The 15796-nt window shown below is 38.7% G+C and overlaps 1 protein-coding gene across 4 annotated transcripts in view; it reads left to right on the top strand.

Annotated features, from left to right (window-relative positions):
• Positions 1 to 15796, top strand: part of LOC149244930 (protein ACTIVITY OF BC1 COMPLEX KINASE 1, chloroplastic-like) — a 352991-nt gene that overhangs the window by 145664 nt on the left and 191531 nt on the right. For all 4 annotated transcript variants that reach the window (XM_089457620.1, XM_089457621.1, XM_089457622.1 and 1 more), the window contains 3 exons: positions 9636 to 9800; positions 9936 to 10076; positions 10503 to 10682. In XM_089457620.1, coding sequence (XP_089313746.1) covers positions 9636 to 9800; positions 9936 to 10076; positions 10503 to 10682 — 486 coding nt within the window. The remainder of the gene's footprint in view (positions 1 to 9635; positions 9801 to 9935; positions 10077 to 10502; positions 10683 to 15796) is intronic.

Raw genomic sequence — 15796 nt, 5'->3', positions numbered from 1 at the left:
TGTAAAACCTCCGATTGCGATAATATTGTGGATCCGATGGATTCATTAAAAAAATTCATTGAATATCGCATCTGCTCCATTGGAAGACAAAGCATGTGCACACTTGTAAAACCTTTGATTTTTATGAAGTTGCGATTGTGGGATTAAAGGAATGACTCCGGTTCTCATGAAATTGTGATTGCAGGATTAAAGGTGATGACGTGGCATGTAGGACCTCCATGTGGGTATAGCAGCTCTTACATGGTTTCCGTGAATAACAAGTCTATGGATAAAAGACTCTCCGATATATATTTTTAATATACAAGTCGGTCTCCCTCCAAATGAACATGTCTTTTGAGTATTGGTGAACATTGTATAAAAACGAGTTAAAATGCTTCAATTCTAAGCATTGATCTCAGGCATCTATCACAGATAAGAAGAACAGTTCACAACTCGTGAACGTGAATTAGCATAAGAAAGGAACCCAAAGGTCGAGCGAATGAAAGTGGAAGCCAAAGGTCGAGCGAGCGAAAAAGGAAGCCAAAGTTCGAGCAAATGAAAGTGGAAGCCGAAGGTCGAGCGAGCGAAGAAGGAAACCGAAAGGTCCAGTGAAAGAATAAGGAAGCCGAAGGTCGAACATTCTGTTGACTGGGTTTTTTATTGAAAGCTCAGACTTGTGTTTGACAGTGATTCAGATAACAATTCAAAAGGATTCTCTGCAGATCTAAGAAGATTATCTGAGTATGAACAGGGTTGTTTTTAATTGAACGCACAATGTGAAACTGTGACAATCGCTCCTCTGAAGAAGTCATTCTTGAAGCAGTTACTCCTGAAGCCTCACTCCCGAAGCAGTTACTGTAACAGTTAGGACAGAGTTGTCTTTGTGCAGAGCTTAGTGCAGTTCATTGTAGACACAATGAAGTTGTGTGGAGACTATTGAAGACCGTGATGTATTAGTCATCATAATGTGACTTGGAGATTTTGCTTGGGTATAATGAAGAGTAATGGTGATACCTTCTATGAGACAAGGTTTTCATTAATGATGTAGCATGGAGACTACAGTGAAGTTGTAGATTGACAGAACTCAGTGAAGAAGATTTTTGGAGCAGAGAATTACTATCAAACATATCTAGACAATATATAGTAGAGGGTTGGAGCCCTTGGGGTTGGTGCCTCAGAATTGGAAGGATTGGTGTCCTTGGAGTTGGTGCTCCTAAATCCAAGGTTGGTGCCTTAGAATTGGAAGGATTGGTGTCCTTGGAGTTGGTGCTCCTAAGTCTAAGGTTGGTGGCTTGATAAGAGAGGGTTGGTGCCCTAGAGGTTGGAGCCTCACAAAAAGTCCAAGTTGGTGCTTGGCAACATTTTGGAGCCATATATACATTGTACTTGATTTATTGTAAAGATTATATTAATAAAAACATTTATTTCTATTGTTCATTTTGTGTTCTAAATATAAATGATTTAACTGGTAAAAATAACAATTGAAAATGAATACTGATTCACCCCCCCTCTCAGTATTTCCAACACCGTCAAGTCTTTTCTTATAATCCTCTCGTTGATCATTCAACGACCGAGATTAGATTCTAATCAATGGTTGGAGGTTCATGTTGAGCCCATGATGGAAAAGGATGAGCAGCCATCCTTGGGCCCAGTTCTTGATGAGGAGTAGGCAAATGTACAAACAATTAGCAGGGTGGCAGTATTTGCAAACATATGTTCTCAGTAGGTGCGAGGGTCTGGCGGGTTAGTTTTGGACCACCTCTCTTGGAAGATGTGGCAGTTGGGAACGCTATTCTGTGAATCCAGAGGAACACCTATTCTGGAAGATGTGCCTTTGTTTGGTGGGAACACTAATCTTGGAACGAAGATGTGGCAATTGGGAATGCCCTTCTAAGAAGACTAATCAGTCACCTTTGGACTGGAGGAGCATGGAGTTTTCAGCTAGATGAGGGTGGATCTTTTTGAGATGGTGGTGCATCCATCTTTGGGCCGACCCACTGATGAGGTGCAGGTACTTGCACAGGCAGTTGGTAGAGCTGCAGTACTTTTAGGGAGCATCCCTCTCCAAGAGTACATAGACAGGGCTTGTAGCACATCTTGCCCACTTTTGCCTATTATAGAGCGAGGGGCAGGTTTCCTTAGACAAATCTTGTTGATTGACCAAATAGAGCATCTTGAGTTGAGCAGGGACCCATATCAACCTATTCGAATTATTTCTTACATGGGTGTCTATGCATTGGATTGGTGAGAGATCATGAGCTGGTACCCTATTGGTGGAGTATCATTTTTAGCGAGGAGCATTGCACTGCAAGAGCCCTTAGATGTGAGGGATACTACATGCTCCAGTTGGCAACAGGATGTAGGCTGGCCACTCATCAGTGTTTCAGCACAATATCAACAGGGTGAGATTGACCTTGGTCTATGCCAAGAGTTGGATTAGAGAGAGGTGATGAGTTGGTACGCGGTGGATGGAGCAACACTCATGGTTGGAGTTATAGCACAACAAGAGCCATGGAGCCATGGAGCATTGATACTTGTTCTTGGTGGCATTAGGATCCAGGAGGATTGGTTGATGACAAGTTCAGTCAAAGATTGGTTTGGGATCCGGGCATTGAGGGGTCCATTCATGGTGGGTTGACACAGAGGCATACCATCACCCAATGGTTTGTATGGGATCCGAGCATTTTGTCTCTGTTACATTGGGCCACCAGACTAGTCCACAAGTTTGGATTGTTTGAGCGTAAGCAATCTTGGGGCGGGAGGATTTGTAATGTTCCTGTTGTCGCACAGATCGTCACGACAACGCTCAGATCGGGGGTTGTCACCCTGATCCCCGATCTCTCCGTTTAAGCCTGTCTCCCGCGGCTAAGGGGGGTAGACCCTGTAGGAAAATGGATGACCCACTGTGAACTAGTTGGGTTGGGAGACACGAAAGGAAACCAACACTAAATGGATTTTATTAAATTTATAGACCAGTGCCTTATGGAGTTAATGTTTAAATGATTACTTACTAAATGTTGCAGAAATGTAACCCATGTAGAGCAATCATTTATCATCAAATAACTCAAACAAAGATTAAATTTTATCAAATGAGAGAAAATGCTTAAATGATACTGCAGCAAATTAAAACTTCGAAAGATAAAGCTTCGATACACAACCATCCAATTTTAAACGCTAACCAAATATCTCATTTATGTAGCTAATCTTCAAAAAATGATCATTCAAGCATGCTAAATCCCATAAAAATGATAAGCATTAATTTCACATCAAAATTTTAGCCTCAGCAGTAAAGATAAAACGTGATAAATCCCCGAGCCAAGACTGAATCTGGCAAAATATTTTTATGTTTTTCAAATGAGAAAATGAAACTTTAAATCCAAAAATTGAACTAAACTAAAAAGGAAACCCTTTATCAAATTTATTTATTTACTTCCAACCAAATTAAATCTAAAATAATTCAAAACCTAAACTATAAATTTTTTTTTTTATATCTTTTATAATAATTTTATGATTTTTAAATTTTATATTTTTTATGATTTTTTTATATTTTTTAACTTTAAACTCAAAACAAAACTAGAAAAATAAAATCTAATATAATCTAATCTAAAGTTATAAAAATCAAATCTAAATCAAAATCTAAGACCTAAACTTTAATGTGAAACGAAAACTTAATTTTTTTTTTAACATGAAAGAAAACATACCTAAACTAAAACTATGCAGAAAAAAAAAAAACCCAAAGCAACCCCTTTTTATGCTTTTTTTTATAATTTTTTATATTTTTTAAAGGTCAAAATGAACTGAACTAAATTCAAATTAATCTAAAATCTAAAACTAATACCTAACAAAAAATAATCGAAATGAAAATCTGAATTAAAATGAACTAATGTAAAAAAAATAAACAAGACCAAAACATTTATACTAACCGTAATCATAAACAAGTAGAAACGACTAATTTTTTTTTTTTTTTTATAAAACTAAAACCTATGAGATCAAAAATAAAAAAGAAATTCTAACTTTAAATCTAAGCTTAAATATATCTAAAAAAAAAAAAAACATAAAACAACTAAATGAAAATCGATTTTTTTTTCTTAAATCTAAATCTAAACCGAATAAAGGTCTAACTTAAAATTTTCATTGCTTTTAAATAAAACAAAAAGAAAATAAAAATGAAACTAAAAAAATATCGAACTATATGCAAACTTATGCTTAAATAGGACTCAACGGAATTAACTCTAAGCTACAGCCATACGATAGCATGTAAAAAAAAAATCGAACGCCTTTTTATGTTTTTTTTTGTTATGCGTTTGCAGGTTTTGGAACTGGTAAGGAGGTGGCGTGGGAGATTTTTGTAGGTTGAACAGCGATGAGGAGCAGCTGAGGAGGAGAAATGGCTGCGCAGGGAGAATGAGATTGCAGGTGAATGGAGCTGGAACGCAGGTCGAAAGGAAACGAGGGGAATAAGCTGCGTGCAGCATGATAGGATGAATGGAGGACGCAACGTGTGATGGCAGCGTGGAGCGTTGTAAAAATTGGAAATGGATTGTGGAACGCCAACGGAGCAGCGATGGGCAGTTCAACGCAGACAGCCACGTTTCCCCCTTTTTTTTTGTAGGTGGAGGGAGTGAAGCTACAGTTTTTTTTTTAAGCGTTGAAAAATTGAGAGAAAACGTGGCAGCGTGGGAGAGCTGAAAGATGGTGAAGTGCAGAGAAGTAAACGCAGATTTGAAGCTGGGTGTATGGTAAGCAGCAAGGGTTTTACCCAGTTCATAAAAAAAAATCTTCGAGAACTTTCTTCCTGCAATAAAGCCTTTCGGATCTGAAAACAACAGAAATTGGAACCCTTGGACAACAAAACAACTTGGATAAACCCTCGGAAATCTCTAGAAAACCCTGCAACTTGTAAGGAAAAAACACCCAAAAATAATATGTGCAAGGATAAAAACCTAAAACCCTAAAACCCAGCTAAATTTTTTTTACAGTATCTACAGATTTTCGACTCTTTATCAGCCAGATTTGTCAATAATCCACAGTAATATTTTCAGAGTATAAGTTTAATGTAAGACGCTTCAGAAAACCCTGCATGCATTCATAAAAAAAAAATTCGAATGATTAGCCCGGGATCAAGAATTGGCTAGGCTCTTTCAGAAAACACAATCCGGGAGTTGGCTGATTCAGTCGAGAACTTCTCCTAACGCCCGGTAATCTGAAAAAAGGATTTCCTGCACAGCTTAAAATCAACCATTAACATAGAGGGAGAAAACAATAGTGAAACCCCGATCAAATGGAGATACCTGCCACTATATTTCAGAATCTAAACTATCATTCAAACCCCAAAGATCAGACAAGATACCTGTGCCTAGATCAATCTTCATTAAGCTATCATCAATGGCTGAAAATAAAATTATGCAGAAAAAATAGAACAATCTTACAACATTTTACACCAACAAGATTTTTAACCCCAAAGTCTTCTTTATTGCACAAAAAATGACTACAAGAGAGCTTTCTTTAGCACCAGACTCTCAGATCTAATCCTATCTCAAATGACCCCTAGCACCCTATTTAAAAGGAAAATTCCCAACGGCTAGTTCGAGTGATCCATGTCAAAATGATCTCGACCGTCGATGAGGATCAAGACATCTCTTAATCTCATCCGTCGAATTTTTTAATGCATTAAAAATTGAAATTCTGCATTTATTTACTCAAAAATATTATTATTTTATTATTTTTAGGTTTTTACTTTATTTTATTATTTTTATTTATTTATTTTTTAATTTATTTTATAAATTTTATTATTTTTTTAAAATTTTTATTTTGAAGTTATTTTTTTAATTTTAATTTTTTAATTTTTAATTTATTTTTAAATGGATCCTCGAACTCAGCCTTTGGAAAAATCACCTAGGGCCTAGGACTTAGGACTTATGAGGGGATTAAAACATTTTCTAACCCTCAAGACACTTTACATCATGACTTTTACAACTTTACATCTCAAGGGGGAGAACCCATTTGACATAGACCCTCATAAACCACCCAGTTCTGTGACACAACTATAATTTAGCAGATTAACACACTAGGATTCTCCTAAGATTCTAATGACAAAATCCATTCCGGCTTTGGGGTTAGGCTGAAGGAAAACTCTGCCAATCATAGATCGGTGAGACAAAAAACCTTCCGGAACGTAGATTATCACTAGGAAATTAGGTCCACCTAGGCAATTTACATACATGACTCATATTTGCTAAGACTATTTACAATTCACACATGCAGACTGGGTTTACAACAAAATATGATCAAGTCGACGATGACTGTCGAATGGCATGGACATGTCGATCAAGCGCTATCCCTTTTTCGAAGAAAAGGGGGTGTACTGCTATGGGAAGTTGACACGTAGTGGTCAATAGTTCCTTTTTCTGGTGTTCCTTATGGCATGGATAGGATGGACTTTCAGAGTTGGGGGCAGACAGGGCACAGGTGCAGGTTGGCATCCTCAGCAGACCCAGGGGCTTTTGGAGGGGTTTTGAGGAGTTTTCCTGAGGTCTGATTCCATCATCCACATAGTTTGCCTTTCGTTCCATTGCATTCCAACAACTTTCAAAAAACAAAGTTATTAATGGGCATGACTCAATTAATTAAACTTAAGGTGGCATTTTAGGAGGAATGCGTGGTAGAAGTTAGAACACCTTAGTGTAATAGCTCGTTGGAACCAGAATGAGAAGATTTACAAGACGGGGTGGTTAGAAGTGATTTTCAGTGACCAGAGGAGGCTTGGTGGCAAATTTACCCTTTTCCCACATTAAAAAGAATATTTTAATTGAAATAAAAGAGGGAAAAGTGCTCCATGAGTAAAATAATAATAAAATAAGAGGTTCTAGAGGGGACCATCAGATTTATAAATGAGGAAGAGGAGGTCATTAGAGGACATCTGAGATTTGATATTTAGTAGTGCATTTCAGTTCAGTTTTGGAGGACCATTTCAACATTGGAGCAGATCAGTTTGGATACCAGATTATCTATCTTAGTTATTCCAACATATCATCATGTACACTCTTTCAGTTATTTATTATAATGAAAGCTGAGATTATTTCTGCTCATTGTGTTATTGAATTGCATGCACTCTATTGGTTATGTATTACATGACAATTTTCTGTTAAATGAATGAAATATTTTATGGAGAATTTCTGGTTGGGTTGAATTTTCTGCAAAATTAGTCAAATATCCCATTTGGGATATTATATATTTGTACCTTTTTTTCAATCTCAAGTATCAAAGCTAACAATTGATTGGGTATTTTGAGTGATTTTTGTATGTTGGTTTGTATTTGTGTAGTTATAAATCGTATATCAGACTTAGCATTCTGTTGCTTTTAACTCCTAACCTTTGTCATACTTAGTGTTTCTAGGCATCGATCTCTTACGCTTGCTGGCGAAGTGTGTGTAGATTGGGATAAACCTCGTGGCTGTAGGAGTTGGCCTAAAGTGAGAGTAGATTGCATTGAGGTGACAATGGGTGCATCTCCTGTGTGCCTAACACTTAGCACCTTGACCAGATCTTGCCGAGGTTACTAATCCAAGCAATAATAGGTGCAATTAAAATAATAAACCTAGTGCTTATGACAAGAATAATATAACAGTATTAATGTAATGGCCCAAGACCTAGGGGCTTAAGATGGAATTTTCATGTATTGAAATCATACAATATATCTAAGAAACAGGACTGGAAGGTTAGGGTCACATGTTGCATATCTTCCTGTTGGACATGTTGACAGGGGTGACATGCTGCTCAGCGTATCCTGACATGCTGGACACTTTGGAACAACAAAAAAGTTCAAAATCTTTCATAAAAATTCTGCTATATGTCATGCTGCACTGACATATCTCAACATTAGATTTAGAACACCAAAAAATCAATTTTTTTCACAAAATATAAAAAATAGCTTGCACAAGTGTCAATAAATATGTCCCAATGTGTGATTGATATTGTTCTATTTTCTAAATGTTAAAAAAATTACATCTTATCTATCTTTGTGTTGCATTTCAAGAGGATTATGTGTTCTATGTCAGACACACCCACACAGCCCTCTGTCTACGTGTCATGTGACTTAGCTAACAAGAAGCCAGTCGGTGAAATGGCTTGATGACATTTAGGAAATGTTAGCGTCAATGAGGATGTGTAACACAAGCAAATCTAATTGGAAAAGTTTATTAAATTATTATAATGTTGAGGGAGCATTCCTTGTTCATATAGTGACTTTAATGTCAATTGATGTGTCACAAATTTCTGTGTTATGTCTACTCTTTGCTCTTGTTACTTTGTGTAATTTTACTTTGACTAGTTATTAGTTTGAACCTTTTTAAAGATGGGGCATGCCATCCTGTCCCCTCATTGCACACACGGAGTATGGAAATGCAGGTGTTAGACACATGACAGCAAGACCTTGGAAACATGACATGGTTTATATTTATATATATTTAAAAAATTAACAAATTACACATACAAAAATAAAATATAGACAAAGATTCAAATTTTGTTAGAATTTAAAAACTAGAGCATTTACATGATACAAATTCAATCATACAACTAACCAGTACTCAGTACTTACTAGTACAACATCAATGATGATCAAATGACACATGCACAAGAAATTAAAACCATAAACTACAATTTTCTCATTAAGTCATCCAAATCAAAATGTATTACATAGATATTGAGTCACTGCTATTATAGGTGGAAAATACTAAATAGGGTGGATACTTGAACTGTAGATGGAATAATCTCATAGCTCATGATTGTTAGTAGTCCTCCTCGTCAGAATCATCAAAATCAGCATCATTCTCACTGCTCTCTCCTCCATTCGCTCCCTCCTCCACTATATCCAATCCAATTGATGCATCTGTTGGTGTGAAGGATGACTCTTCAAGAGGATCACCGTCATCAAAAGTGACTGGCTCTACACTGGTTCATTAAGATCCAAGTTGGCTAATGCCAAGTTATCACTGTTGTCCAAACCCATATTGTTAGGAAACACATCCCACATCTTTGTATTTCCCTTCAACCACTCCTCCCTCTTCTTGTAAACACATCCCACATTTTCTTTTTGGCAGGACACTTGTAGGGCACGAGTTGGCATGTGTCCTATGAATAGGATACATGCCAAACTTGTGTCCTTGTGTCTGACATCTATCCTCAGGAATCTGTGTCAAACACTTGGGATCTGTGACACATGACCACCCAGGGGCATGGGTGGTGTCTTAGATTATAATGATGCACTTTCAGTCACAATAGACACTTTGTGGTTACAAGTGAACATTAATATACTTTACTCTCTTTCTTTGTCCTCATTTAGGCACTTTTCTTATCCATTGCACAAAGGTAATTTCTCATTAGACTTAACTGTCTTGTATGCCACCTTTATGTTTTTGCCACAGCTAAGAAACTGCCTTAACCATTTAATACGTTTTATTTGTTTTCTACCTTTATAGTTGCACTAATAAGTCTGAAGCCATGTAAACTCTTCATTTCAACTAGACACTTGGAGATCATTTTCCACTTTTCAGTACTCGTAATAGTAAGAGATAAAATGAAAACAAGTTGTTCCAAGAAGAAAGTGTAAGCCCTGCAAAGTTATTTTTGCTTCATCTTCATTGTATGTATATTTGCAGGTACAGAGGCCAGAAATTGAACCTATCATATATAGGGATCTTTTCCTTTTTCGAACTCTAGCTTCATTTTTGAATGGCATTAGTCTTGAGAAACTTGGTTGTAATGCGGAGCTTATTGTTGATGAATTTGGCGAGAAGCTACTTGAAGAGCTTGACTATACACTTGTAAGTCCGAAAGTTGTTACTAATGGGTCAATATTTTACTGCATTGCTTTATTGTTAAGAGATAAGATTGCTTTCTCTTGTGACTTATTCTTAATTCATGCTATCCTTGGTGTTTGCTTCTGATTATGATTGTAGGAGGCACGTAACATTGAGGACTTCTTGGAGAACTTCAAAGATGATCCAACAGTTAAGATTCCTCGAGTATACAAAGAACTTTCTGGTTCACGGGTTCTTGTGATGGAATGGATTGATGGCATCCGTTGCACTGATCCACAAGTTAGTATGATATCAACATTAATGATAAAATACATGTCACCATAAATCATCATTTTCTCCTCAATTCAACGCCTTCCTTTTAGACATTTTTTCCCATGATGTGAGCTTGCGTGCATGGAGTAAACACCTTTTATATTTAAACTAACCACTGCCTTTTGGAATGGACTGATGGCATCTGTTGCACTGATCCACAAGTTAGTATGCTATCAACATTAATGATACAACATCTGTCACCATAAAATCTCATCTTCTCCTGAATTCACTACCCTCATTTTAGACATTTCTTCCCATGATATGAGCTTGTATGCAGAGTATAAGCTTTTTACATTTAAACTAGCTACTGCCTTTTTTTTCATTGTTTTCATTTGTCTTGCATGCAACCCACATTCAAGTTTATTTGACTCTACTGATTTCCTTATATTGTAGGCTATTAAAGAAGTTGGCATCCGCATACCTGATTTTCTCACTGTTGGTGTGAGTGCTGCTCTGAGACAGCTGCTAGAATTTGGGTTGTTTCATGGAGATCCACATCCTGGGAACATTTTTGCCATGCGTGATGGACGTATTGCATATGTAGACTTTGGAAATGTTGCAGTTCTTAGTCAGGTTTGTTCCTCTTGAATTGCATATTTCACTTTGCATGGAAAGTTATCAGATTATGACCAGTGCATGGCATCTTTTGTGTTTGAATTCATAGGGACATTTCACACTAATTGTTAAAATTAAAATGCTAGCTGTTATCGTAAATGAGCCCAATTCTATCAAATACAATTTATATGAGCATCTCAAATCGAATCCATATCTGACAAAGCAGAATACTGTGTTTCTAGAATTTACAATGATGTAGTTTTTGAAGGATGTTCCCTGACAAACTGAAATTGCAGATGTTATCCTTCTTTGCTTTACCTTTTCCTGCTAGATCGACATTCTCTTCTCCTCCTTCACCTTCTGTGCCTTGCCACTGCTGCTGATGCCATTGACAAAGTTGAACCTCAACTCCTCCTGAGTGAAATCACTCCATAGGAGATCCCAATTTGGAAGCTTGTTTCGCCCAGAAATTACTTGGAATAACATATGCCATTCCTTGGTAAACCCATTGAGTGCTATATAGTATACACACTAGTTTGTCATCACTCGGCTTCTCTCCTGTTACCCACCACTTGTGGGTAACACACATTGGAGAAAATTTTCTCCTAGATGGTCCTCAGTCAGCAGTCAGTAGCTCCTTGTAGCCACCAGATAGCTCGATGTGCCACTATCTCCACCACCTAAGCCAGTCATATGCTCCCTCGCCCATCTGTTATGATTGTATGTTTGAAGGTGGGCCTTCCAACCCCGAAGGTATGGCTTTTCATTATGTAGTTGGGTATTTTGTTTACTTATCATGGACACTTTTGGGCATGGATTAGTGGGGGGATTCGGCGGAAAGAGTGGGCTTGGTTTGTGCTCCTGTCTCCTTTGTCCAATTTGATGGTTAACCTTGTATCCTAGTCCCGTGGGATCTCCTTTATTGGCTACTAGCTTTAGGGGTGGCACTACATGGGAAATCCCGATTTTGGTTGCGTGGTCCCGCTTCCCGACACCATATATATATCTCCCTTCTGCTCATTATAACCCCTTTCACCATATTTCCCATCCGGGTCCACATTTGTCCACTGGGTCCACAAGGAGTTAGCCTCGCCCTCCCCTTGTCCACACTTTGGGTCGGGCTTGGAATGATGCCTCAGAGGTTGATGCAGCTGAAAAGAAAGGAAAAAGCATAGTTTGGCCACTCTCAACAGGAAACATACCACAAAATGCAAAAGATGGCTAGGACATACAAATTTAGCAAGTGGGAAAAATCCAAACATGACCTCTACCCCTATCACTATGGCCATCACCCTGGTTCCTAGGGCCACCCATATCGGCCCCTTACTTCATTAAGGAACCCATGATTGTCCCAACCCTTGGTGGGCGATGAATTATCGCACCTAAAGGGGTATTCACTGCTATATCTTACACGCCATTCTCTCATCCCTTGGGGCCCCGGACAATTATAAAAGAAAAATCAATAAAAGGCAGAATACATATGAAGAAGGGTGGAAAAACAAAGGCCAGGGTAACTCATGTACCACAGTTCTCTCCTACATTCATTCACCAAAGTGTGGGATTCTCCTATCATAGCTACCCTTGTACTGTGGCATGTGGCCTAGAGCTTTCCCTTGATGCCCCACTTCGTTTCATCATTATATTACATGCCACCTGCCATTTGGTGGATGTACCATAGACATGTCACCCCCTTAGAGGTTGAAACCACCTAATAGGGTCCTTGGTTAACCTTCTTCTTGAACTTGGAGACACTTGTACGTTCTAAAGCCCATTATGGAAGGGCATGCCACTATGAAGTGTCCACTTGGTTCCATGATTTGTAAGCTCATTTACTCAATTGCACTAATGATTGGTTGTACTGGAAGGTGAGGGGATGCATTGGATCTTATACAGGATTGCAGGTGGGTCTTCATCTGGGGTTTGGTCTCCCTATACAGGGTCCAAGCCCTCCAGAGGGTCATATTGGCATTTGTAGGGTGAGCATTGAGAGCCACGGGTCTCCACCATAGCAGAGAGAAGATTGCCACTCCATGGGATCCTTCAGTTTCACTCATGGCTTTCTTGTGTTCCACTTATTGGACGATGATGATGCACCTGGACCACCTTGCCCAGTCGACTCCACTCTTGCACCACACACTTGGCAGCTGATCCAGGGCCCAGATGAGGATGTGTCTCGCCACGAGAGACAATGGGAGGGCTTGCATCGTTCTTCTAGCCCTTACATATGGGATACAGGTTTGTCTGATGCATTTGGAGACCCATGAGGATGTTTTGTGCCCCCGTAGCCACTTGGAGGCACCACGTGTCATTTGCTTAGATATCAAGGGGCCATCCCCTTTATCACTATGTTTGGAGCCCATCTATTCATTTTGGCATACATTGGACTCTAGTAGGCCTCATCAATGGCCCTTCGATGTATTGTCTCTATCATTTTTCCCTCTTGAGAGGCTTATTTTTGTATTATGGAGCTATATTGGTGGGCTTGTCACCAAGTAATGTTGCTTTTGCACATTATTTTATTAGCTGGGGCATCACTAGACCTAGTTAGGCAAATCGAACCCCTTGAGGAGGGTATATATTGGTGTGATGATCATTTCATTTGATGATCACTTGGATTTGGATCATTTGTTTCTTCTGAGAATTTCAGTATAGCCTTTTGATGGACGAATTGGTTTCTTAATGCATTTTGATGTTTGGAAGAGCTTAATTCTTGTCTTGGAGCTTTGATTTTCTTGCACTTTGATGATTGGAATAATTTTGCTATACTTGTGAGTACTCCTTTTCATGTTTATCTTGTACTTTGTCTCATTTAATAATCTTTGAAATATTTTCGTTCATGAAGCTGGTGTAGCTGTCCTAATGCTAATGCGAAGTTGCTAATCTTGTCTTTGTGAGGGATTTTTCATATGATTATTGTGAAGAATGGTGGATTATTGTCCTAGGGGTGTGAAAATTTCAATTTATCACAACAACTGGAAATTATTTTCCTAATTGTTAATTTATTTAACAATTTATTTGCAGTTTCCTATGGCAAATACCAAATAATTCACACTCTGATTTTCACAAACAAATACTGCGGAAAAAAAAAAGCTCTGGAATCTGAGAAAATGTAGCACACACATAAAAATATGACATCGTTATTTTTGGACAAATGTCCCCGAAAAAACCCAACTTGGGAAAACTAGTTCAACAACGAAGGGTTTTATATTATTAAGCAGCAGCGAATTCTGAGTACAATCTAGGGAAGCCCAACTGGCAATCCAAACAGAAAGAAAATCTGGTCACAATTATCTAAGAGAATTACCCTTTCTCCACAAGCAACCCCGACACAACTTTCCTTTAGAAAACGCATCCTCCTGGATCCTTTGCGTCAACTTCTGTACAGACCCTTGGACGTCTAAGCCCGAAACTGCCTCTGATGAAGTCATTCTACCTGTCTCCGTTGAGAAAATTGATTCTCTGGCCCTCTAGAAGACTTTCTCGGCATCTGGAAGCTAAATCAATTTTTCCTCTAGCCAAATCGAATTGCTCTTCTGAAGCAACTGTGTAATCTCCTGCACTACCTCACTGGGAATAACACAACCTCTCGCTGTTGGCTCTCCGGATCTAGAAAACTTCCTCCATATCACTGTCCCTGCCCCTCACTAACTATGCTTCCTCACTTAATCTCGAACTCTTCGGCAATCGACTACTGTTACTATGGGAAGTCAAATTCTCTAAGTGTTTCTGGTGTATTCTCTAAGTGCCCTTCGACTTTTTCTTATAATCCTTTGTTGGAGCACCAACGACCAAGATTAAAACTTAATCAAGGGCTCAGATCATCTTGAAGTCGATCTAAGTGAGTTTCTAGACTATGCTGACCTTGACTTAATTAACTCTGATTAATTAACTAGTTTTCCTAAGTTTACACTTAGGAAACATTAAAAAATAGGTTAATAATCTAATTAAGTCATCTCTATGTGGAATTTCTAGAAACGATTTCTGGGTTTTGGAGATCTCATGCATTCTAGCCTCTCCACCAAATTTTGTGGTTAGAACACATCTGTGCTACAAAAACTAATACTCCCTCTTAGCAAGCACCGTGTTCTCTCTAGTGCTGCACATCCTGCCACAACACCTTGTCTTTGTATCACCTCTTGTCACGCTGCTGATGTCTGACCATACTTCCCACCAACCATTGCGCAACTCTAATGCTGTATCTGTGCTGCTTGTTGAAGTTTCTAAGTCTACCAGTTAGAAACTCTCCATGCACTTTACTGATTTATTCCCACCTACTTGTTCTGTTACTTAACAAGGTATTTATAACGTAAATACTGAAAATAAACACTAGTGCATGCTCAAGATATAACAGATCATCCACTGAAGGAAATAGAAACAACCACACAAAATGACACTGATATTTTTGGACCAATGTCTGCGGAAAAACCCAATGCAGGAAAACCGATGCAACTATCTGAGGGTTTTCTTATTAAGCAATTTCAGAGTACAATCTGGGTGCCAAATCCGGCTTACACAACAGAGAATGCCGTTAGCAGTAGTACCTCTCAGTTTGAGACAAATGTCTTAGCTGAAACCCCGGATAAACCCTTCGGCAGCTCCTCAACTCCAATCTGCCCTAGAAACCCCAACGCCTGCCTTTCTGGACTGCGTCAGCCTCTCTCTGCCCAGAGCTGGCCCTGCGTCACCCTAAATGGGCCTGCGTCAACCTCAAGAAGCCCTGTGTCAACCTTTTGGCCCTCTGCGTCAGCAACGCTCGCCTCTCTAAAGCACTCTGCAGCTCCTGGCTGCCTCTGGCCCTGCGTGAGCCCTGGATGGTTTTGCGTCACTCTCTTTGGCTCTTGCGTTGATCTCCCGACATTATCTCTGCCTATCTGTCTCTCTATACTCACTGTCCCTTAGCTGCAACATCGATCACTAATTCTATCTCTCTTAGCAAACCCTGCTCTAGAGAATAAAATAACTGATCATCTGGTGTACTCTCCAAGCGACCCTCAAGCCTCCTCTTATACTTTTCTCGTTGAATATCAATGGCTACGATTAGATCTGGCTTCATCCATGTCTTTTGGATCATTCTAACACAATTTTATATTTATCCACATTAATATTTTAATTTCCCTAAGTTTAGACCTAGG

Source organism: Pinus tabuliformis, chromosome 7 (genome assembly GCF_031772625.1).
Source record: "Pinus tabuliformis cultivar Carrire ecotype Pingquan chromosome 7, CPIR1, whole genome shotgun sequence".
NCBI classification, from domain to species: Eukaryota; Viridiplantae; Streptophyta; class Pinopsida; order Pinales; family Pinaceae; genus Pinus; species Pinus tabuliformis.
This window is presented reverse-complemented; position numbering and strand designations above follow the sequence as displayed.